Raw genomic sequence first — 26,052 nt, forward strand, 5'->3', positions numbered from 1 at the left:
ATTACCCTATCACTTCATTGACCTTGTGCTTATTTCTGCTCTAAAAACGATTATTTTGTCAGTTCTAAATGTACATCCAAGTACTGTTGGGGAAAAAGTTGGAGAATGAATGTCGAATGTAACAGAAGTGAAGACATACACAGTATTACAAATTAAAGTTTTTGCTGTGTAATATCTTCACTCATACCTCCTTTCACACACCATAGAGTATTATTGTCTTTTTCCTGAAATATCAAGACATGCGAATGCTTTGGTGACTGGCACAAGCTTCTTTTTTGTAATGGTCAAAAAGTCTTCTAAATCAGGTTAAGGCGTGGGTCATGCCTGTAATCCCAGCACTCTGGAGGTACAGGCAGGACAGTAGGAGTTCGAGGCCAGCCTGAGCTGCATAGCAAGACCATGTCAAATAAATAAATAAATGAAAACCAAAGCGCTGGGCGCCGGTGACCATAATCCTAGCTACTCTGTAGGCAGCGATCCTCGTTCAAAGCCAGCCCGGGTTCTCTAGACTTTATCTCGAACTTTATCTCGAAAATACCCAACACAAAACAGGGCTGGGGGAGTGGCTCAAATGGAAGAGCGCCTGTCTAGCAAGCACGGAGTTCAAAACCCATGCCGCCAAAAAAAAAAAAAAAAAAAAAAGCCTATGTTTTGTCCCGCTCTGAAATCTCCATGGGATGCAGGCACTGACAACAGCTCGGAGCTCTGGGTTCCAGTTCTAGTACACTAGCTTTGTGATTTGCTTCGCGTTGGACCCGTTTCCTGTTCACAAAATAGGGCCGGACTTGGTGGCTGGATCTGGAAGGAGCAGCTGATCGCCTGACTCCCTGAGTGGAGTCACAAAGCCATGGAAAGCACAGTCGGTACCCGTATTCGGCAGGGCTGCCACGAGCCGCACCAGCGATGCTTCTCCGCGGAGGAGCCGGCCAAGAGTGGGCAGTGGCCCCAGCCTGGCGTCTCCTTCCGGTCTGCGAAGGCCCAGGCGTCCCAGCTAGACGCTCCCGCCGCCTTCCGCTCCCTGCAATTTGGTTCCGACGCTGCCCCGGGAAGACGCAGTTGGCGGCGACACCAAAGGCGGGCGGGTCAGGAAGTGGGGGCGCGGCAGTCGGGAGTGGACTCGGGGCGCCCACGGGGTTCGGCGACGCTGAGGGCGTCAGACACCCGGCCGTGCGGGAGCCTTAGGGCCTCCGCGGAGATGATGGCGAAGGAAGAAGGTGACGGCCCTGGAGCCCAGAGCGGTAACTGCCGCCCGCGGCGTCGGGGAGGGGGCGGGGACGCCCGGGGCCGGGAGGCCCGGGCTGCGGGCGGCTGAGGCGCGGGGAAGGCGGGAAGCAGCGGGCGGCTGGGGTTTGCGGAGAATTCGGGAGGAGCGGAGTCCGGGGCCCGAAGTTTTGTTGGCCGAAGTGGGAAGCAAAGGTGGAACTTAAAGTTGGGAGTCGATGGGGAGGGGGAAAGCTGTGCTGGGGGCGGGGTGTTGAGCTGAGGGTCGAAGCTGATCTTTAATGGAGTCTGGGGCCTAAACTGCTTTAGAATATGTAGGTTTAGGTGCACCATGCATGTTTGGATGTGAGTTTAGATAAATGCCGCTCATTCTCTGGGCGCTCTTTAAAGGTTTGTGACCCAGACATCAAGTCCGAGTATGAGAGGGGCTGGACACGCATACCCGAGCTAAGGTGAAGTGGGAAGGAATGGACGCGCTGACAGTAAAAGGACTAAGTTCAAGTTAGGGTTTAGGAGTGATGCCAGAACGGTAGAGGCATGCACGGCGTCTGGGGGAATCAGGAGGCCAGGAGAACCTTGAAGGTTCAAGGCCAGTTGAACCTTGAAGGCTCAAGGCCCCTCAGGACCAATGCCACGAAAATTAATGCAGCCAGCAACATGTATTCATAGAAAGTGATAGGTGTGAGAGGAAAATGGGAAGCTGGGAGAAACTTACCAGTTAATGATAGACAGTACAAGGAAATGTACATGGCATAGTAACTTCATGGTACCGCTGCTAGTGTCGGGAACAGGTCAGGCTTACGGGACTGAGCACTCATTGGAACAGTTAGATGTTGCGTCCTGCTGGAAAACAAGATTTTACCTTACTGGTGGAGTTGTGAATTTCATAGGAAGACGATCTAATTTAGATGTAGGACTCTTTGAACCAAGAGTGCAAGAAGGGAGTTTTAAGAATTCAGTGGAAAGCAATTAAAAACAAATGAGTATGTGTATGAAGTGTTTGTTGTTCTGTGACTTGGTGGTCAGACCCTATGCTCTGCTTTTGCTTCAGCTCTATCTTCTTTTCCTTGAATTTTCCGTAATGAAGATGCACCACCTAAAAACAGCTTCTGTGGCTGCAGTATGTTATCATTTGAAATACTTCTTTCTTTCTTTTTTTGGTGCTGGGATCAGACCCAGGGCCTCCTGCATGCTAGGCAAGCGCTCTACCACTGAGCTTACATACATCCCAGCCCTGAAATATTTCTTGATTGTATTTTGCTTTCCTGACTAGCTGCAAATCTATGGGAGTAGGTTGATAAAGTAGCTTGCATGTTCCCCTGAATACATTCATGCTGAAGTTAAAATATAAAAAATATTAAAACCGAAATACAAAGTCTTTAATATACATCAAACAAAAAAAGTTACTTAGGAGTTGATAGTTATGCCTAATTAAATAGTTATAATGTGGAACTAATTAAAAGACATACCATTTTGTAAAATTTGCTTGGATATAAGTTGTAGACTTACAGGTAATCAAAAAATAAATATAAAACAAAAATGGGTTGCAGTTTTCAAATATGTATACTTTCAATTATGAAAGTACAGTTCCATTCAACACGTGTTTTCATTCCATAAATATTTGGATCTCTGCTATGTTAGGTAGGATATATATCTTCGTTGAAAGGCCTTCCTGGGCTGGAGGGTGTGGCTCAAGTGGTACAGTGCCTGCCTCGCAAAAATTCTCTGAAGCAGTAGAGGGTCAGGATGCTTATATTTATACTTCCTGAAAGAAATATTAGTGCAAAGACAGAAGTGACAAACTTTGAGTAGAACAGGATTAACATTTTGCTTGGAAATTACTCTGTGAAGTCTTCATGAACATTTGCAAGTTGATTTGTAACCCTACTATTTCCTATGATAGTTACTGGACTAGAGACTGAAATAGATTGTTTTTGTGTATATGTAATCATTTTCATTTAGTTTGACTTTTTCTTTATAATGCTAAAAATATAATCTTTGGAAAAGGGAATTCAAGTTTCAGTCCAAAGATTTCCTAACAGAACTAATAATTAAATTTGTTGCTTTTTTGGTTTTCACTATGTTTCCACCTACCTGGTTTTTGTTTTGTTTTGTTTATGGTCACTATTGGGGATCAAACCTAGACCCTAAGCTCTCTACCACTGAGCTACATTCTTAGCCATTTAGCTTTGTCCTTCAGTTATGAAACTGTATGTCCAATGGAAAGGAAATGAGGTGAAATTTGTATTTTGTTTTTTGGTGACAGGAGAAGGCTGGCTGTAGGAACAAAGTTGAAATTGGATAAAATACTGTCTTTCCCAGGTTGTGTTTTTTGCTCCACAGTTTAATGCCACTAAAATTGACAGGTCTTAAAAGCAGTGCATGCATTCAATATACTGTAGTGATTTTCCCCTTGAAAAATTTATTAAGTAGTACCTTAAAATGTATGGCATTTTAGAACCAAGAGAATCCTTTATAGATATTTGTACGTCCTTTGACCATTGATAATATAGATTCTTGAGTGATAACTGCTAAGATTTGTATAGTTCATAAGTTATTTCAGAATCTGTGTAAATTGTACTTTTCAAAATATCTGTTCATGTGCACAAAGAGAACAATTTAACTATAATCCCTGTAAAGTGATGTACACATGGTAAAGAAAAATTTTGTAAGAGCACTTTTTTTGGGAGTGTGAGGGTGCTAGAAATTGAACCCAGGCTTTCTGAATTATATTCCTCTGTAAGAACACTTTTTATGTGTTCCCTTCCCAATTTATCTTTATCTTAGTTGTGTATTTTTAAACTCTTTCTAATAGAAAAGACTTATCTACCTAGTGCATTTCATTTATACTGCATTTATTAGCTATCTCAATAGATTCGTTAAATTGATTTCTAAAATTAGCCAATTAATTTTTAAGCCCAATAAAATTGATGTGTTTAATCTAGGAAGTATAATTACTTAGAAAACTTCTTGTGGTTATTTCTTCTCCTTGTATGCTTTTTAGATAAAATTAAAAATAATTTGCTTTTGAAGATTTTATTTTTCATATTTCATTCTTCCTGATTACCTGTAACTTTTGGTTTACCCCAGAGGGGAAAATTAAAAGAACATCATAGAGAAGGAATATAGTAATGCTTATTAATTGTCCCAGATTTATATAAAAATATTCAAAATCTTAGTTATGAATTTTCTAATAATATCATTTCACTGGTTTTATTACTTGACTGCAAAACATATGGTAGTATTGAAATGGGTAAAACCTAAACCTGTCAAACTGGATCTACTAAATGTACAGTTTTTTCTTTTTTCTTTTCTTTTCTTTTTTTTTGCAGTACTGGAGTTTGAACTCAGGGCCTTACACTTGCTAGGCTGGCACTCTATCTTTTGAGCCATGCCTCCAGTCTTCAGTTTTTTCTTACTATGATGGTGTTTAAAGACATTTTAGTGTTGGCTGGAGGTGTGGCTCAAGTGGTAGAGTGCTTGCCTAGCAAGCATGAGGCCTTAAGTTCAAATCCCAGTACTGCCAAAACAGGAAAAAAAAAAAAAAGATCTTTTAGTGAACATATGAATTTGTATAAAACTTTAAAGATATACTGGGTTTATTCATTTTTCATAAGAAAGCTAGAGAGCCATTCATCTGATCATCTGCAGTTGCTGATTAATTTCTCCTTTTTTGACTCCTTTATTTAGACTCATATGTCATAGCCTGAAGTTATTAGAGAAAACAAAAAACAAAACAAAAAAACCCCTCTCTTCCATTCCTTTAAAAGAGATCAGTCAGTTCCTGGACCACATTATAAATTTGACAGGGACACTCTGAACTTATACTACCCCACAAGATAATTTTAGGAAAGAAAAAATAGTTATATTATCTATAGCAAATTCCTGTTCAGTTTGGAATTTAGTTTGCTGGTTTGTAGGTAACTTCTTCATTAGATTTTTTTTGTTGAAGATAAAAAGGGAAGATAGTCTAATACTAGGAATTTTTTTCTGAGAGCTTCCCACATGTATTATAGAATCTTTATAGGTTCAGCCTATTTTCTGACACCTAGTCTATAAGAGTGCTGATGATACCTTAGTACTGTGAAACTGCATAACTTTCAAGATTTTTTTTTGGCAGTACTGGAGTTCGAACTTGAGGCTTTGCATTTACTAGGCTGACACTCTAGTGTTTGAGCCTTGTCTCCAGCCCATTTTGGAGATAGGGACTCACTTTTTTCCCAGGCTGTCATGGACCGAGATCCTCCTATGTTAAGCTTCCCTCCATAGCTGGGATAACAGGCACATGCCACCATGCCTACCTTTTTTCTGTTGAGATGGAGTCTCCCAAATTCTTTTCCTCAGGTTGACCTCACTGCAGTCCTCCTGATCTCAGCTACACGAAAAAGTGTAGTTTTATAATTGATGCGTTGTGTTTTGATTTTTTAAAAAAACTGTTCATTCATGGATGATGCAGTTGATACTCTAAGGTAACTAAAATAGTAAGCTAAATAATATCTTGTCTCCCTATCATTCTAGAAGAAGTTTGTTTAAAGGAGAAGAACTTGTTGGTTTATCAGTTGGATTCTGAAAATATGGTGATAGTGGTAGTGGTCAAGCTTGTATTGGCTTTTTTTTAAATGGAAGATAATTGTGCAGGGGGTTGTGATAACATAATTATGAAAATGTTATCTTTGGCACTAGCAGGTCTCAATGTGACTTGCTTTAGTATAATGAAAGTTAATCAACCTGGGATTCAGATGATTGATACACACATTGCAATGATGTCTTAAATATTTTTAAGAACCGCATACAGATGTTCGCCAAAGAAAAAAGCCAAAGTCTTCAGAAAGTCAGGAATCTGCCAAAGAAGAAAAAATCAATGACACTAGGACTCCTGAAAGAGCTCCAAAACGTAAGTTGTATAGATTTGGAGTTTTTGTATTACTACCAGCATACTTACACTGGAAAATATGTTTTAACATCTTAAAAATGAACTTTTAAAAATGAAGTTGGGTTTTTTGTTTTTGTTTTGTTTTGTTTTGTTTTCGTGGTTCTGGGGATGGAACTCAGGGACTTGTGGATATTAGGCACCTGCTGTACCGCTGAGTTCCGTCCTTGGCCATTAAGAACATACTGTGAGATTAGGTATGCGGTTAACTTGCATTAGATTTTGCTGCAACACAATTCCTAATCCATTTAGATCTGACTTATATTACATGTTGTGCCCATGGATTCCTTCTTGGAATAAAAGCAAGAGAGCAGTTAGAATCATATAGTGCCTCTTAAAGTTTAGGCCAAACTGGCCTGTCCCTTGTGTTCCCTTTCTATTGACCTAAGCACATTGTAGTCAGTCCAGACAGTGGGATACAGAAGTATACTGTGATTATAGGTAAGTGTTGCAGGTCACATGATAACAAGCAGAAAAGTATAATCTTTTTATTTTTATTCATTTATACTTAGTTATTTTGTCATGCTGGGGATCAAACTCAAGGCCTTGCTGAGCATGTACATTACCACTGTTGGAATTGATAACCCTCTAGTGCTGAAAACAGACACACAAGAGATAGAAAATCTTGACAAGGCAATTTTCTCTTGATCAAGAGGGTGCAAGCGTGTGCTCACTCGGCTGAGCAAGCACACCAGCAGTCGTACCTGCCCCTCACCTGGGACTTGTCCAGGTCAAAGGCTCACAGTCTTTCCCGATTGGCTAAAAGGCTTGGGGGATGGGTTAGGGCTTGCACTTTGGCGGACAGTGGAGTTGTACAGGAATCCAGAAGAAGAAGCAAGGACCCTTTAAACATGCAAGTCACCTAAGATGGTGACTTGAGGAATTTTTAAGTAATCTAAGAGGGTAACAAATACTTTGATAGAAAAGATCATTTTTCTTACACCACTGAGCTGCATCCTCAGTCCCTATAATCTTTCTGTAGGGTGGGAGAAAATGGTTAAGAGTAATAATATAGTCCATCACATTCTGTCCTTTTGGTCATAAATACTTCCTTCGCTTAGAGAAAATACACTTACCGTCTCACCTAGGGTAAGGGAGACACCCATTTTTAACTCCTCAAAGTGGACTAGTAGAGTGGCTCAAGTGATAAGAGCACTGCCTAGCAAGTGTGAGGCCTAGAGTTCAAATTCTAGTGCCACCAAAACAAAACAAAAAAACTACTCAAAGCATCAGTCTTGCAACCCAGGCTCTTCTTATCCAGGCTCTTCAGGTCCAGCTATTGACTCATTTGGATCCCAAGACCTATGAACTAAAAAAGACAAGTTATCTTTTATGAACTAAAAAAACAAGGATCTTGGGGACCCTGACACATGACTCATCCTCATGTTTGATTATTAGCTCATGGTACTCACAGATCTCAGAATATAGTTGTATTTACGGCTAAGATTTATTACAGTGAACAATACAAAACAAAATCAGCAAAGGGAAAAGATTTATGGGGCAAAGTCTGCAACAAACCAGATGGATGCTTCCAAAATAACTCTCCCAGTGGAATCACACAGGACATGCTTGATTACTTCACCATCAAATTGTGACATTTGCAGTTTTGTCAACCAGTGAAACTCACTAGTGACTCATTATTCAGGGCTTTTACTGGGGGCTAGTCATGTAGATACCTTTTACCTACCACATACCAAAATTCTAGACTCCCAGGGGAAAGCATACACCATTATACATGTATGGTAGATACAGTAAACCACCCTTATCAGTCAGAAAATGGTAGAAACTCTCCTGAAATCCAAGTTCCCAGGTGCCAGCCAAAAGCCTACCTTGTATTCAGCCCCTTCTTATGAAAGTAGTCTTGGGCCTGCATTGTTACATTTTTTCTGCACATGTCCCCTCTCTCAACATTGTTGGACAGGTATAGGAGTGTCAGTATAAATGCTCCCATTTGAAAGAAAGAGTAGGAGATACCCATCAGCCACTGGTCCATAGCAATTCTGAAATCCTATCAAGCAACTGAGGGTTCCCTACTCTGACATAGGGAATGTTTTGTAATGTGTTCTAGTTGTGTTTCTTGGGAAGTGCTTCCAGTTCATTGTTCTCCATGGTCCTTGGCTTCATCCCCTGGAGGTCTTTCCTTTTCTAAATCTTCAGATGGAGATAACATTGGAGAATATGTCATCCTTAGGTGCGAAACAGCTTTTTCATTTTGCTTCCTGTTCATAGACAGATAAGGCCTATATACACTTGCTCAAATAAGAACAAGATCCATATTATGCATTGACAAGCATTTGGTAGTACTGTTTCTTGTGAATAGTTACAGTAGTAACCAGATTGCAAAACAGGCTAGAGTGTGTTGGTTATTTGATTGCAGGATAGAGATGAGTGTAGCTCAGAATTGGCTTATTTACGAATGGGAATGAAGAGGAAAATAGACACTCAAAAATTTTGCAGTGTTAGAACTGTTTGCATTGTTCAACCAATCAACAATTAAGTAGTTCAATCAAGACATACTTTAAGTAATGAAGGTTAAGATGAGTGCTGGGGCAATGATCAAATCAAGGGGCTGATTGACACACAGGTTGTTCAAATGAAGAAATGAATAACATTATTTCCTACTAAACCCTTTTCATTGGGCATAGAACTTAGGAAAAATAACTAAGGCGGTTGTCCCACAAAAGTTTGGTAAATTCAAACTGTTTAAACTTTTAAGAGAGATGTAGCTAGAAAAAAAGTTGTGAGTACTCTTACTGGAATTAAAGTTGATTGGAATCAAGTAAGTAAAAAGCCAACTCTTTTTTTTTTTTGTAATATTCAGGGCCTCGAAAAAAATTTTTTTTAACTGAACGGTTTAGGCCAAGCAGGGTGGCTACATCTATAATCCCAGCTATTCAGGAGGTGGTCAGGAGGACCTGAGGCCAGTCTGGGCAAAAAAAGTTAGTGTGACTCCATCTTATTCAGTAAACTTTGCATGGTGGCGTGTGCATGTCATCCCAGCTACATGAAGGTGTAAAGAGGAGGATCAAGTCCAGGCTATCCCAGGTAAAAACATAAGATCCTACTTGAAAAAGAGCTAAAGCAAAAAAGGCTGGGGGCATGGCTTAAGTAGTAGAGCAACCGCCTAGCAAGCATTAAAGTCCCTGGGTTCAATCCCTAAAACCATTAAAAAATATTAGTAAAAATTAGTAAAATGAGTGGTTCATTTTATTTTATTTGTGATAGGGATTGAACCCAGGGCCTTGCGCACACTTATCATCAAGCTACGCCCCCAACCCCTAATTTTTGAAATAGAGGTATGATTAACCCACAGTTAAATATACTGAATTTTAGGTGTTTAAATGAGTTAATAGAGTCCAAACAAGCTCTATTAAACAAGCTGTAGGACATCTCCATTATTCCATAAAGTTTCCTGTATTCCTTCCTGGTAGGTTTCTGATAATACTTGCAACATGAGAACTGTTCTGCTACTTATTACTGTAGAATAATTAATTTTACATGTTCTAGGCCTTTAATATAAATAGAATCATACATATGTCTGGATTCTTTCATTTAACTCAGGATATTGTTCTATAAAAATACCATTTTATGGCTGGGGGTGTAGCTCAGGCTTGAGCATGTGTTTAACATTTGAGAGGCCCTAGGTTCAATCCCCAGCACCAAAAAAAAGTACAGATAATTATTTTGAAGTTCAATCATATTGTGAATATGTCTTTCATTCCTTTTAATTGCTTATACCATAATTGTTTCTCCCTTCTACTTTTGTTGTTTCCAGTAGTAATATCCACGCTATGAACACTCTTAGATAAGCGTCTTTTGTATGTTTTTATATATATGTGTGTGCATTATATGCATTCTTTTTTCCAGTACTGGGGTTTGAATTTGGAGTTCTGCCACTTGAGCCATGCCCCATCCCTTTTTGTTCTTTTTTTTTTTTTTTGTGGACTAGGGTTTGAACTCAGGGCTTTGCACTTTGCAATGTGCTTGAGTCACACCTCCAGCCCATTTTACTTTGGTTATTTTGGAGATGGGATCTTTCAAACTGTTTGCCTAGGCTGACCTAGGCAATCCTCTGAATCTTAGCCTCCCAAGTAATTAGAATTACAGGGGTGAGCCACTGGCGCCCAGCCAGTGATTCGATACACTCACAGATTTACGCCCAGGCCAGACTGGACCACTTATGCTTTCCAGGTACCTAAGATAGCAGGCATGCACCATCATGCCCAACTTTTTATTGGTTGAGATGGTGGTCTTAGGAGCTTTTTGCCTGGGCTGGCCTCAAACCATGATCCTCCCTATCTCTGCCTCCTGAGTAGCTAGGATTATACACTTATAAACCTAGCATTTAGGATATAATTATTTTTAATTTAGTGTTATCTAATTGTTTATTCTATTTGATAAGTAGTAATGTTGAGAATATAATTCTAATTTAGTTATATTTATTTTAGCAAATAAATAATGATATTTCGAAAATAACGAAGTGGTGATTTTTTTTTTTTTTTTTTTTGCTTTGTTTGTGTGTTGGTGTTCAGGATTAAGCCCAAGGCCTTGCTCATGCTAGGCAAGCTCTAAAATTTTTAACCAATCCAATATCAACAAGTTGATTTTTATAAATCTGTCAGCCATTCAGTATCAGAACACTGAGTTTCAGGCCCTTAGGCTTGTGCTTATTACACTTTAAAAAATTGTTGCAGGAATGGATACAAAATTTGAATGTGTTCTAAGCTATTTTATCTAAAAATAGTTATATATATGTAGTACTTGTATGTGATATTTTGTTATATAGTCATCAGAGTTGGTGGGGTGGCACACACCTGTAATTCTAGTACTGGAGAAGGTTAGGCAGGAGGATGTTGCATTCAGGACCAGCCTGGGCTAACAAGACCCCTCCAAAAAACAAAAAAATTAAACCTAGCAAGTACAGTGCTCTGAGTTCAAATCCTAGTACTGCCAAAAAAATAAAAGGTAACAAACAAAAATGACCTGTTTAAAATTAAAAAACAGTGCAAGGCTGTGGTTCATATGGTAGAGCACCTGCCTAGCAAGTGTGAGGCCAAGTTCAAACTCCAGTGCTACAAAAAAAAACAAATAAAAATTCTGTTCCTCTCCTCCCCTCTCCTCCCCACCTCTCTTCTCCCTTCCCCTTCCTCTTCTTTTTGAGAAGGAACATTTGAGTTTGTTACCACATCATATTGAGGGTATATATTACCATTTGATTAATTTTATTATGCTTTTTCAGATCTATTATTTCAGCGCTTTGCAAAGATTTTCATTGGCTGTCTTGCAGCAGTTACTAGTGGCATGATGTATGCTCTCTACCTATCAGCGTACCATGAACGTAAGTTCTGGTTTTCCAACAGGCAGGTAAGAAGAAAGAATTTTGAACATATGAAAATGAGTTAAGTGTTAATATCAATCTAAGTAATGCATTTTCTAGGAAATCAAAATATATGTGTGGTAAGTATGATAAGTGCTATCTTATTTATGGCTGTTAGTAACCAAATGTTATAGAAACTCTTTAGAGAATACAGTCACAGTATCAACCTTAATATGTGAAAGAATATTTCATGGAATAAAAGCTATGGGGTACTCTTCTTGTACACTTCATTTATCAGGAAGTGTTGCAGAAAATCCTGTTCCAGTGTATGAGAACTGGCTGTAAGGGGTCATGAGACTGAAGAAAGAGGCAGGCAGATCCAGGAGTGCATGGAGTATAATGTATTGGGGACCTATATACAGAACCATGTCTTAGGCAGCAGCAGAACAAGTGGATCCATATGATTTGGATTAGAAGGATGGGGCTTTTATAATGGTCAAGACAAAAGTGACTTCATCCAAGCCAGAATGCACCTGGTTTATCTCAAGCTGGCATCAAGGACTTTAGGAACATTTCTGGCGACACCAGGGTACAGGTTGAAAGTTCCACATTCCACTCCAATGGTTTTGTCTATTTATAGTCTGCTGGGAAACTATGGGAGAAAACAGACTAGGGTTACTCAGGCAGTCATGGCAGTTATAATTCAGGATAGCTGTGGTCAGGTCAAGCTGAATCTCTGCAGGAAATAATGAAATAATGTGCTCAGTCAGTCTTTTACTAGTTTTGACAGCTTACATTTCAGAAACAATCTGTGGAGTTTCAGCATTAAAAATATTTGAATTTTTAGATTATATAACTAGAATTTTTTTGGATGGGTTGAAAATGATTAACAGGCATAATATAGTATTTAATAAGATATTGCCACATATTACTGTGTTTAAAGTTTGGCTCTAAGTTATGTATATTCCACAGACTTTTTAAGTCAATATAGATATATTTGTAATTTCATCATTTGACCATTGGATGAGTTTGCTTTCAAAGTTCATTTGATCTCATTTTAATTTTTTGAGCTCAAACTGGGTTTTTTTCTTGTTCTTGTTTTTGAGCAAATAGTTAAGCTGACTAAATGTTTCTAAGCCATTGTTTTATCTAATGCTACCAAAACATTTATGTAATTACTGACTACACTTTTACTGATTTAGCTATTACTGTAGCACATACTTTTTTCTTAAAAATGTTACCTAGACTTCCGGGTGCTGGTGGCTCACACCTATAATCCTAGCTACTCAGGAGGCAGTGATCAGGAGGATTGGGATTCAAAGCCTGCCTAAGCAAATAGTTCATGAGATCCTGTTTTGAAAACCCAACACAAAAAATGGCTGGTGAAGTGACTGAAGTGGTAGAGTGCCTGCCTAGCAAATGTGAGGCCCTAGTACTATCAAAAAAAGAAAAAAAAAAAAAAAGGGTACATAAGATTAATAGTTGTTCCCATTACCAGATGTAGGATGAAATTATCTAGGGAGCTTTCAAAAAGAAACCCATCAGATTTTTAGGTGGGTAAGTAGGAGTGACTAGAATCAGTATTTCAAAAAAATATTTCTAGGCAGTTCTCTTATGTGGCAGAACTGAGAACAACCAAAGGTTTGAAAATACAGAAGACATTCATCTAGAACTTTGTTTTTCAAAGTATTTTGTATGATCAGGAACACTGGCACATACATTTTAAAAGGTCTGTAGGTGTTTCATAGGCACAGCAAATTTAAAGAAGCACTGATTAAGAGTTTCATCTTTGAAATCTTAGAAAGAACCAAATCTGTTTCCATTAAAAACATCATTTTAAGGAAGTTTATTTAGGTTAGTAAGTTCTGTCTTAGTACATTTGAGCTGTTGTAACAAAATATTTGTTATAAAGTGGGGCTGGAAGTCTGCGTTAAGGCACCAGCAGATTCATTGTCTGGTGAGGACCTGATTTTTGGTTCATAGTTGGCCATCTTTTCATTATAGCTACATCTTTTTTTTTTTTTTTTGTGGTGCCGGGACTTGAACTCAGGACCTATACCTTGAGCAACTCCACCAGCCCTTTCTTGTGAAGGGTGTTTTCGAGATGGGCTCACGAACTATTTGCCTGGGCTGGCTTTGAACCGCAGTCCTCCTCATCTCTGCCTCCTGAGTAGCTAGGATTATAGGCATGAGCCACTGGAGCCCAACTAGCTACATCTTCTTCACATGGCAGTGAGGCAAGGGATCTCTCAGTTGTCTCTTATAAGGGCACTAATCCCATTCATGAGATGACTAATTCATGATGAATAATTCATGACTTATTCACATAATGCATTCCCAAATGCTCCACTTCCAAATACCATCACATTGGATGGAGATCAGGCTTCAACATATGAAACTGGGTGGGGGTGGGGAGCACAGAAACTTCCAGACCATAGCAAACTCTAACTCGGGATGGTGGGAGAGGGGAGGCATTAATTTGGTAGGCAGACCTGGAAAAGACTTCTTAGAGATATACAGTGTGTAGTGTATATGGAAACTCAGAAAAGTTTTGCAATAAAAAAACTCATTTAACTGTTCAATCCAGCCATTCTCAAAACTTGACTGCAGAACTATTTATTTATTTATTTACTTACTTACTTATTTATATATTTAAAGCAGGGTCTCATGATCCTCCTGCCTCATCCTCCTGAGTGCTTGGATTATAACATTGAGTAACCATGTCCTTTTATTTTTTTTGGCCATGCTGGGTTTTGAACTCAGGGCTTCATATCTGCAGGACTGATGCTCTACCACTTGAGCCATGCCTTCAACTCCTTTCTCTCTGTTTATTTTGGGTATAGGGTCTTGCTTTTTGTTCAGGCTGGCCTGGACTGTGATCCTGTTTTTGCTTCCTGCCATAGCTGGGATGATAGGCATGTACCACCACACCCAGCTTTTTCCTAAAGTGAGGTCTTGCTAACTGCCTAGGCTGACTTTGAACTGCAAGTTCTCCAGTCTCAGCCTCCCAAGTCAAAACTTCTTTTACTAACATCTTGGGAAGTCCAAACTTTGGACAACTACTCCAGTATCTTTTTTTTTTTTCATTGAAAAATATAGTCTGACAGGGGATTAATAACTGCAATTTACAGGAAACTCAAAAAAACTAACTTCTCAAAGAATCAACAACCCACTGAATAAATGGGCAAATGAACTAATCATACAATTCTCAAAAGTACAATTGGCCATAAAGGAAATGCAGATCAAAACTACATTGAGATTCCACCTCACCCCAGTCAGAGTGACTATCATCAATAACACAAACAACAGCAGATGCTGGTAAGGATGTGGGGGGGAAGTCACACTTTACACTATTGGTGGGAATGTAAATTAATTCAACTGCTATGGAAAGCAATATGGAGGTCCCTCAAAAACTAAAAATAGAGCTACCATATGATCCAGTGATACCACTCCTAGGCATATATGTGAAAGAATGCTCTCCAGGATGTGATAGCGCCACTTGCACAACCATGTTTAATGTAGCACTATTTACAGTAGCCAAGTTTTGGATTTAAGAAAATGTGGTATATATAAACAATTCAGTTTTATTCAGACTTAAGAATGAGGGCTGGTGGAGTGGCCCAGGTGGTAAAGCACATGCCTAGCAAGCATGAGACCCTGAGTTCAAACCCAAGTACCCGACCCCCCGCCGCAAAAAAAAAAAAAAAATGAAATTATGTTGTTTACAGATAAATGGATGGAACTGGAGAACTTCATGTTAAGCGAAGTAAGACAGGCTCAAAAAAGCCAGAGGTTGCATGTTTTCCCTCATGTGGAAGCTAGATCTATAATGTATAGATACATACATGATTTTATATATATATATACACATGCATACATGGAGCGAGAATAGTGAGAGAACAAAATTGTATTAGTCTGTCTGAGGGGACTATGAGAGGCACAGGAGAGGGAAAGAAAATGTTAGAGAATGAAGCAGCCCATCTATATATGAATATAGTACAATGTACTGTACTGTAAGCTATTGAATATTAGGGGAGCATGGTGATATAGAAAGAGTAACTCGGGGTGGTTAAATTGATTAAAGCACAATATATACAGGCCTGAAGTACCAGGTCAAAACTCTCTTGAACCATCAATACATACTTTAAAAAAAATGACGATCAGGAGAGTAAAATAGATCTTTTCCTGGGGTGGGTACCAGTGGAGGGGGGTGAGTACCAGTGGAGGGGGGTGAGTGTAAGGAAAAGGTGAATGAGGGTGAATATGACAGATGTATTTTGTATTCACATGTGAAAATAAAAGAATGAAACCTGTTGAAATTGTTCTAAGAAAAGGGAAGGAGGGGAAGAGGGAGAAGGATGGAGGGGGTAAATCTAATGAAGATACATTGTAAGCACATATGTAAATATTGCAATGTGTCCCCCTATACAATTATTAAATGCTAATAAATTTAAGCGAATAAAAATGAAAATAAGAGTTATTACTTACCCAAAATGCTAGAGAGTACTTCAGATTTTGTTGTTTTAGGAACTTAGAATATTTGCACATCTTTTAATAATGTATTTTGAGAGGGGACCCAAGTCTAAACATGAAATTCATATATTTTTATATATGCTTCATACACAAACCCTGAAGGTAATTTAAGTGTGTCTGCACTTTTATGCTACCCCTCACATGAGGTCAGATATGAACTATTTTCTACTCATGGCTCAAAAAATTTCAGATTTTGGAACACTTAGGATTTCAGATTTTTGGACTAGGAATGCTCAACCTATATCATTCATGAACATAATTTGCTTGATTTCAAAAAGATCATACCTGCAGGGCTGGGGTTATAGTTCGGTGTAGACTGCTTGCTTAGCATGCACAAGGTCCTGGGTTTGATTCCCAGTATGGCAGTATATATTTTACAGATTTATGAAAATTCGATTCAGCATTAAAAAAACTAAGATTCCTAATATTTTGACTAGTACATTCTTGGTTCTAATAGCCTAATTTTAGGATTTTTTTTTTTTTTTGTGCTGGGATTGAATGTAGGGCCTTTGCATGCTAGGCAAGCCCTCTACAATGAGTTATATAGCCTGGAGGAATTTAAAGTCTTGCTTACGTTTCTGGAATTTATTTGAAAAGCACTGACTAGCTATCTGTTGAGCTTGAAAAGTATCAATTAATTATAGCCTCACTGTTCTAGATACATAGGACATGGAATAGTAATAGCAAATACTACTTTTTTCATTTAACTATTATGGGCTTCCAACACTTCAACTATTATTTATTACCTGTGTCACTATTTTGTTATTTTTAGTGCATTCTTTTGGTTTTCCTTCTAGGTTTTCTTTACATATAAAAAACAAATAATGATATATGAATTACAATCTGTTTGAAACCTTAAAGTGTTTCATTAAAATGTTGCTAGAGTATTAAAAGTTTACTCTCATTAGTATGGTGATCAAAAGAAATTCAAACATGTCTTTGTTTTTGTTTTTTTTTCATTTTTCTTTTATTATTCATATGTACATACAAGGATTGGTTCATTTCTCCCCACTGCCCCCACCCCCTCCCTTACCACCCACTCCGCCCCCTCCCTCTCCCCCCCCCAATACCCAGCAGAAACTATTTTGCCCTTATTTCTAATTTTCAAACATGTCTTTGAAGAAAAGGGTAAATATTCCAGATTGGACTGCTGGAAAAAAAAAAGAAAAGGATAAAATAAATGTCATGTTGACTTAGAAGATATGGGGAAAGAAAGATTACAGCTGAAAGTAAAAAATACTGATATTTAAGTATTCATTTCATTTTATTTTAGGAACTTGAACGGGAAATCACATTTCAGGGTGACAGTGGTATTTATTACTCCTATTATAAAGATATGTTAAAGGCACCTTCATTTGAAAGAGGTATGATAATTACAATTGTATTTATAATAAGAATATTTTTCTAAAATAAAATGTTCTGCAATATTGGAGCTTTTTTTTTTTTTTTTTTTGAGTGCTAGGGTTTGAACCCAGGGCCTTCACCTTGAGCCACTCCACCAGACTTTTTTTGTGATGGGTTCTTTCAAGATAGGGTCTTGTGAACTATTTGCCTGGGCTGACTTTAAACCATGATCCTCCTAATGTTTGCCCCCTGAGTAGATAGGATTATAGGCGTGAGCCACTGGTGCTCCTGACCTCTTTTTTTTTTTTTTTTTTAATGGTACTGGGGCTTGAACTCGCTCACATTTGCAAGGCAGGTGCTCTACCACTTGAGCCACTGTGCCAGCCCTTGGAGCCTTAAGATACGGAATTTTCGTCTTAGAATATAGCTTTTTCTCTTTATGGTGCTTAATACAGTATTATTTTCTCTTTATGGTGCTTAATAGAGTATTATATTTTGGAATCTCATAATAATAAATATTTGAATGACATGTTTACTGTAAAAGCAGAATAAATAATCTGGAGAAAAATGTTTCTGTTTTTAGGTGTTTATGAATTGACACACAATAACAAAACTGTATCTCTGAAGACTATAAATGCAGTACAGCAAATGTCTCTATACCCAGAACTTATTGCCAGTGTTTTATATCACGCAACTGGTAGCAATGTATGTATTTTTCTTTTGACCATAATGTCTGTTTCTCACATACTTGCGAATCTTTAAATTGTTTATTGTCACTCTATTATAATCACTCCCCTTCTTTTTTTTCCATTTAGGAGATTACTGAACCAGAGTATTTCTATATTGGCATTGTTTTTGGATTACAAGGAATATATGTTACTGCTTTATTTGTTACAAGTTGGCTGATGAGTGGAACATGGCTAGCAGGAATACTCACTGTTGCATGGTTCATTATTAACAGGTAAGACAGGTATTTTTATTGGATGTTTACAGTTTTTTGGTTGTGTTAGAACTCTGAAATGCCCCCTCTCCCCAGGGTTTCCAACCCTAATTCCCCAACCTGTGAATAATATATCATTCTTATGATTATGCTATGCTATATGGCACAGCTTCAGGTGGGAAGATTACCCTATGGACCTGATCTAATTACATGAGCCTTTAAGAGCAGGGAGTTTTATCTAGCTGGTACAGAAGGAGAAGTCAGATTGAATTCATGAGAAGGATTCACCATTCTATGGCTGCCTTGAAGCAGGGAGGAAGTTAAGTTCTGTCAACAGCCAGTAAGCTTCGTAAGAAGACTGCAAGACCCTGATAGAACTGTAGCTCTGACTGATACATTGAAATTTTCTGGAAAGAAAATTCAGCCATACTCTCCTGACCTTTGTGAGTTATAATAAATTTATTTGGTTGTAAGCTGCAATATTTGTAGTCATTTGTCACTCAACAGTTGAAAAATAATGCATTACTTCTGTGTCTTTTTTTTTTTCTGACATAGCAACATTGGCATATGTGGATATACCTCTTCCTTACTCTTTTATTTAAAATTCACACTACAGCTTTTTGCAAAAGAGGAAAAGACATTAGTTTTACTATATTACTGTTAAGTTAGCCACCACAGATAAAGACTGTTAATCTGTAAAGTGCCCTTTGAATAAGCCCATCCCCATTGGTGATCAGTGAGCCTTAGTTTTTTAATAGCAAGTAAAGAAAGTAGCAGATGAAGCTTTTCTGAGATGGAGGGCTTGTTTGAGACATGCCATTAAATTTTCTTGGAATTGGTCAGTGTCATAAGTTTCCTTCTTTCCTCCCTCCCTCCCTCTCTCTTTCTCTTTCTCTTTTTTTTTTTTTTTGAAACAAGGTCTCACTATGTATCCAAGGCTGCACTTGAACTCTCAATCTTCTGCCTCAGCTGGGATTGTAAGTGTGCATCACCATGCTCAGCATAAGTTTATTTCTTGTTTGATAGACATGCCTTAGATAAAATTTTAAAAATGAAACATTTCTTCTGTTACACATTTTCTCTTCCTTTGGCAGTTGTCAGATGAAAAATATGATGCTTTCAAGTTATTAAATTCAACATTAACAGCTGTATTTCTTACTGGGCTTTGTTTATATTTAGCTTTACTTGCTAGCAGCAGTTTGATATAAAGGGTATTTTAAATCCTTTTAAAAAGTCTTCAAGTATAGCTGTCTTGCTTTATCAGTTACGTATGTTTCTTCTTAAAAGCACAGGGGTAAATCAAACCTTATTTTTGTAAAAGAAGTGGATAATTGAGACCAACAAAAATAAAAGAATAACTTCATATTCCCATCATCTAGAGATCATTCGTTTCTTAGTGGATATGTTTTTGGGTCTTTTTCCATGTAAATGTGTTTATATATATTTGTGTTTTTTTTTTTCCAAAATGAGATACATTACATACACTGTTACATGATTTTTTTGTGAGAAGTGTTAAATATTCTTTATTTGATATTACACATAAACCACACTAAAATGTTTTTCAATAAGTAAAAGGCAGCATTTTAAATTGGTAGTAGTGAAGACCAAAAATACAGACATTGCTTCCTTATCTTCAGTGTTGCCTTGAACAGGCAAGTGATCATAAATTAAAATACAGGTGAACTATGTTTTGAGATAGTAAAGGGAATTTCCAAGTATTTAAACATATTTTCATAACCAGTTATATAAATTTAAATATAAAACCAATCCTCACTAGGTTTTGAGATGGCATTTCCCATCTTTGTGAAAAGTTGAACATTACTAATTAAGTCCAATCATATCTTTAGAAAGGGAAAACTGTGACAGTATTTACTTAACTGAAATTTTTTCTAAAAAAGACCACATTCATTTAACTACAAGCCAATTTTACTTAAATCAGGACTGCCCAACAAAAATATTCTGCCAGCCATTTATGATCTGAATTCTGGTGTTAATAAAAAAGCCACGAGACACTTCTGTTTTGTAATAAAGGCAGTGGTTATTACTCATTGGTAACTCTTTCTTTTTTTGAGCTAAGCTATGAAGTCTGCCTTTTCTTCCTTTTTAATACCAGCGAAGATCATTTTTGTTGCAGGGATGTACTTTTTGGGATTCTCCAAATACTCATTCAGTGTACCACTCCCCCCAGGTGATGCCTTTGTTCTTGTTGGCATTTGTGTAAGAGAATCCAACAATCTAGCCTGTCTTGCACCCATACAGACCATGGAGATTTGGCCTAGTCTTGTGCTTGCCTCCCTTTTCCACTGTGTGGCACTGGGCATACTTCTAAACGAAAATCTTTTTGCCTTTCTCAACATCACCCTTTTTTTTTGGTGGTACTGGGGTTTGAACTCAAGGCCTCACACTTGCTAGGCAGGCACTGTACCACTTGAGCCACTCCTCCAACCCAACATCACCCATTTTTAATTCACTCTTTTTTCCCTATCAAAAGAAAGGAAACTGCTTAGAAGTGGGACCCACCCTTCCCACTCTCTCTCATGATTTCTTTATTCAACAGCTTCTCTTTCATTTCAGTAACATTTTGTCTTATATAGTACTTAGTCCTTATTAACAATTTACACAGTTGGCCCCAAATACATAGCTAGCTTATCCAAACCCATAGTAATCTAGTACTATACTACATACTACATTTGGTGGATATGTTAATTCTTTTTAAATCTGCCATAGTCACTCTCTCTTTCTTTTTGGAGAGAGTTTCACGGTATTCCCAGGCTGGCCTAGAACTTGCTATGTTGACCAGGCTGACCTTGAACTAATGATCCTCCCAAGTGTTGGGATTATAGGTGTGCCTTGCCACACCAGCATGTAATCTTTTTATGGTAAGAGACTAAGTCAGTCAGCTGTCCTATACAATATCTTACTGTCTGGATTTCTCTTGTTGCATCATCTTGGTCATTAACTTTTACTCTTACAACCAATGTTTCTTTAATCTGTGAGTTTTATCTGAGGGCTTGATTGGATCAAGATAAGCAATTCTGGTTTAGAATATATTTTGGATGATGTGTTTTTCATGTTCCACAACATTAGAAGTTTTATAATACTTAACTGATCTACACCTACTGAAGCTGACATTGTCTGCTAGTTTGGGGACAACAGACTGATTTCTCCATTCAATGTGTTTTTCTCTAATGACTAGATAATAATCTGTGTGGTGTCCTTTGGCCTTTTTTACATTTAACCTTTTACCTAAAGGTTAAAGGGTAAGGGAATGTCCCTTACTACTAGCTGTTTTTTTTTTGGTTTTTGGTTTTAGCATTGGAGTTTGAACTCCGGGCTTCATGTTTGCTAGGCAGGTGCTCTACCACTTGAGCCACTCCACCAGCCATTTTTGCATTGGGTATTTTTGAGATAGGGTCTTGTGAACTACTTACTCAGGCTGACTTTGAACCATGATCTTCCTGATCTCTGCCTCCTGAATAGGTAGGATTATAGGTGTAAATCACCGGGGGTGCGGCTCATTTACCTGAGATTTGTAACACCAGTTGGAAGTCTTTACCTAAGCTAGTCATTTCACTAGGGTTCATGAAACTATACTTTTCTATTTCCATTAGCACATTCTTCATTTTCCAAAAATAGGATTTTTCTTTTTAACCAGGGGTACTTGGTTCTTTATATTTAGTTACTAATATAAAGTAAGGACAAGTGCTTAATTGCACCTAACTTATCAATTGCTATATTAGAGATTATTTTAATAGCTGTCTCAGATAAGTGACCAAACACTTTGTTTTTCTTCTCTCTTTTGGGGAGGGGTTGTAGTTTTTGATACTGGGATCGAATCCAGGATCTTGCACATATTAGGCAACTGCTCTACCACTGAACTATTCTCACACCTCTCTGTCTCTCTAGCATCTTTCTACACTTAGTCAATTTTCATTGATGCAGTGAGTCTCGATACATTACCATCATTTTCTTTTTGTTGCACAAGTTTGGTTAATAGGAGTATTTTTAGGCTGGCTCCTGAGTTTGTTAATCTTTGAATTTTTTCTGGTTTAGTGGCTCAACAAGGTGAGCAGGTTTTATACATTCCCTGTGGAAGATTTGGCTTTAGCCATTTTCTGTGGTGCTTTCATTCCTTTTCATAAAGAAATGGTATTAGAGAATCCAGCTTGGATGCCGAGGATGAGATGATTTCTTGTTATGCCAGAGAGTACCTGTAGTTAAATTTAGATTGTTCTGTACTTTGCTAAAATCTCATTAGGATTTTTTAATTTTTTTAGAAATTTAATGATACCACAGACCATGACCAAACTCATAGACTTGCTTCTTAGAATGAAATGCTATTTAGTGTAAAGCACAATTGTTTGCTTTATGTAAAATATAGGCCTTCTAAGAGTATTGTGATTTATTAGTTATTGTTGATAACAAAACTTAACACTTAAAACACCAAGTATTATCTGACATATTTCTGGGGGACAGAAATCCAGAGAGGCCTAGATCAGTGGTTCTGAATTAGCATCACTGCTGAGGTTTCAGTCCAGATATTATAGTTGCTGGGCACAGTGGCTCATCTCTCATACCAGCTGCTTGGAGGTGGAGACAGGAGGATCTTGAGTTTGTAGCCAGCTGGGCAAGGTTAGTGAGACCCTAAAACAATAAGAACAAAAGGACTCAAGTGGTAGAACACTTGTCCCTGGGTGCAGTCCTAGTACTACAAAAATAAGTAAATAAGTAAACTAGCTTAATAGTTAATGATCCAAGAGAGTATGAGAATGTGCCATAGTGGAAGCCAGATGTCTTTTGTAATGTAATCTTGGAAACAATGTAACATCATTCTGACATACTCTGTCAGTCATACAGACCAATCCTGATGCAATATGGAAGGTAACAACACTAACACCCAGAGGAATGACCCATCAAGGCCATCTTAGAGGCTACCACATTTGGTGAACTTTAGAATCCATTTCATCTGATCACTACATTTATCTTCATATCCATAGAGGAAACCAAGGCACTTTTTTTTTTTTTAAACCCTGAGAATTAACCCCAGGGGGCTCATGCATGCCAGGCAGGCACTCTGCCACTGAGATATATGGCAGTCCCTAGGCAATTGTCCTGTGTAAACTTAATGACCCTAAAGAAAAATAAGTTCCTGTCAAATAGAATATATCTAGAGACCTTTGTGAAAATTATAAGGACTGAAATAAAGAAAAACATGGTTGCTTACTTTAATGTCACTGATGTATCCTATAGAGCTGGAGAAGGAGTGAAGTAAAAAAATTGACCTGATGTAATCTGCTAAACTGTATATGACAACTGAAATGTTCTTCCCAAGTAAGTTTCTAAAAATGTGTTTGATACCAGAGGTGTGGCTAAGTGCTCAGGTCTGCATGTTGGAACAAAGGATCACTTCTGAAGCCAGGAAGCCAAGAAGCTGAAAGCATAGTCTCTTTCAAGGACATGCTCTAATTGACCCAAGGACCTCCCACCTGGCTCTGCCCTTTAAAGGTCCCCACTATATCCTAATACTGCCCTTGAGAGAATGGACATTTAACAATATCAAATCTACCACGGTATATAAAACATGAAAGATAAATTACCCCATTTCTTTTGGCCTTCTTTACATTCTCTAAATATTTTGTGGTTGTAGCAGTTGTTTGGGTTTTTTTTTTATTTTGTTTTTGGTGGGATTAGGTTTTTGAACTCAGGGCTTCACACTTACAAAGCAGGCACTCTGCTCTTTGAGCCATGCCTCAAGTCTATTTTTCTCTGAGACGGGGGTCTCATGAATTGTTTTCCCTGACTGGACTTGAACCTTGATCACCGCGATCTCAGCCTCCCAATAGCTAGGATTACAGGCATGAGCCCCCAGCACCCAGCTGTTAATAGCAATCTTATATACCTTTCTTTAGAAGTATTCATAGGTATTTGATCTTTTTTAATACTATTATTAGTGGTAATTATAATGTTCATTGACAGTATTTAGAAAAAGAATGGGTCTTTGTTTATTATCGTTGTATCCTTCAGCCTTGCTAACTTTATTAGTTTTAGAAGTTTTTAAAAGCAGATTCTTTAGGGTTTTCTGTATACAAAATGTCTTCTCTGAAAAGCAACAGTTTTACTTTTCTTTTCAAGCTTGATACCTTTTATTTCTTTTTGTCATCTTACTATAAGGCTAGCCTGTAGAAGAAAGTTTAACAATGTTAGTCTCTGAGTGGATGAGATTATAGGTTTTTAGAAAGTTTTTGGTTTTTCCTCCCTCGGCTGTGTGTGATAGTGCACATCTGTAACCCCAGCTACTCAGGAAGCAAAGGTAGGAGGATTGTGGTTCGAGACCAATCTGGGCAAGATGGGAAACTCTGTCTGAAAAACAAACTACAAGTACTGGCAATGTGGCTCCAGTGATAAAGTGCTTGCCTCACAAGGATGAAGCCCTGGGCTCAGTCCCTAGCACTGATTTAAAAAAAAAAAAAAAAAATTGTCAGGCGCCAGTGGCTTACACCTGTAATCTTACCTACTTTGGAGGCTAAGCTCTGGAGTATTGAGGTTTGAGGCTAACCCAAGCAAACAGTTTGTAAGACCTCCCATCTCCAAAATAGCCAGAGCAAAATGGATTGGAGGTGTGGCTCAAGTAGTAGAGCACCTGCTTTGTAAGTGCTAAACCCTGAGTTCAAACTCCAGTCCCCCCCCAAAAAATTTTTTTTTTTACATTTTCTAGTAATTTCTATAACAAAGTGTGTAATAAAGTAATCCATTTTTCAAAATAGAGTAGGTATGAAGAGGGGGAGGATATACAAAATAAATATGCTTAAAATCAGAATTAATTGAAGAATTATGATTACATATAATTTTATTTTTTTCTCTCAGTGCATCCTATACAAGTGTTCTATTTCTGAGCTATATCCCCAGCCCTTATTATGTAAAATATTTATATATGGGACAAATACTTGAATGTATTATAAGGCAGTGGAAATGCTTGATTTCTTATAATAGTGATTAGCATTGTGCATAGCAGTAAGAACAAACATATTAAGGTACAATTATTTTGTTCCATGTTCTTGTCTCTTTCTTCTTAGAAAAATCTTTTGTCTTGTTTTGCTTAGCTACTAAATAAACTGTTCTGCTCAATCAGAAATAGACCAAGTGTAGATTTGAGGAAGGAGGCTGTAGATGACTTGGTGTAACAAAATACATTATACTACTCCAAGAAAAATAAAAGATCGATGTGAGGGCAAAAGTATGAATGAAACAGGAGTTGGGGAGGGAATAGGAACAGAACATTCTTAGTCTTAGAGATCTAAGACTAGGAGAAGAGGATTTTTAGAGTTTATATATGCTTTATAATGTAATTTTTCTCAAAAACGTCCTTAGCCTTTTTTTTTCCTTGGTGGTACTGGAGTTTGAATTCAGGGCCTTATGCTTGCTAGGCAGGCATTCTACCACTTGAGCCACTCAGCCAGCTCTGTTTTGCATTGTTTTTTTTTTTTTTGAGATGCCTTTACAACTATTTTTCCTAGAAAAATAGTTGGCCTTGAACCTCAATCCTCCTGATCTCTGCCTCCTGAGTAGCTAGGATTACAGGTGTGAGACACCAGCACCTGGCTAGACGTTGGTTTTCATGGCTTTTTGAAGTTTTTGTTTGTTTCTTTTGGCTGTCATTTCATGCTAGACCTGGCTGAATTTATTACTGTTCCAACTATAGCTTCTCGGTCTATAAGGATTTAATATTTATAATTTTGACTATTTGCAAAACAATCCAGTGGTTCATGA

The 26,052-nt window shown here is 37.9% G+C and overlaps 1 protein-coding gene and 1 pseudogene across 4 annotated transcripts in view; one reads left to right on the forward strand and one right to left on the reverse strand.

The window, feature by feature from the left end:
* Positions 1–1,042: 1,042 nt before the first annotated feature.
* Dpy19l4 (dpy-19 like 4) overlaps positions 1,043–26,052 on the forward strand; it is a 58,369-nt gene continuing 33,359 nt past the window's right edge. For 3 of the 4 annotated variants that reach the window (XM_020178230.2, XM_074068859.1, XM_074068858.1), the window contains exons 1-6: positions 1,043–1,238; positions 6,005–6,115; positions 11,391–11,515; positions 17,275–17,365; positions 17,929–18,050; positions 18,161–18,306. In XM_020178230.2, coding sequence (XP_020033819.1) covers positions 1,196–1,238; positions 6,005–6,115; positions 11,391–11,515; positions 17,275–17,365; positions 17,929–18,050; positions 18,161–18,306 — 638 coding nt within the window. In that variant the 5' untranslated portion in view covers positions 1,043–1,195. The remainder of the gene's footprint in view (positions 1,239–6,004; positions 6,116–11,390; positions 11,516–17,274; positions 17,366–17,928; positions 18,051–18,160; positions 18,307–26,052) is intronic. The other variant, XM_020178231.2, reaches the window with a different exon arrangement.
* On the reverse strand, positions 20,331–23,887 carry LOC109695606 (cytochrome c-like; annotated as a pseudogene).

The sequence above is a fragment of the Castor canadensis genome, chromosome 3, assembly GCF_047511655.1.
Source record: "Castor canadensis chromosome 3, mCasCan1.hap1v2, whole genome shotgun sequence".
NCBI classification, from domain to species: Eukaryota; Metazoa; Chordata; class Mammalia; order Rodentia; family Castoridae; genus Castor; species Castor canadensis.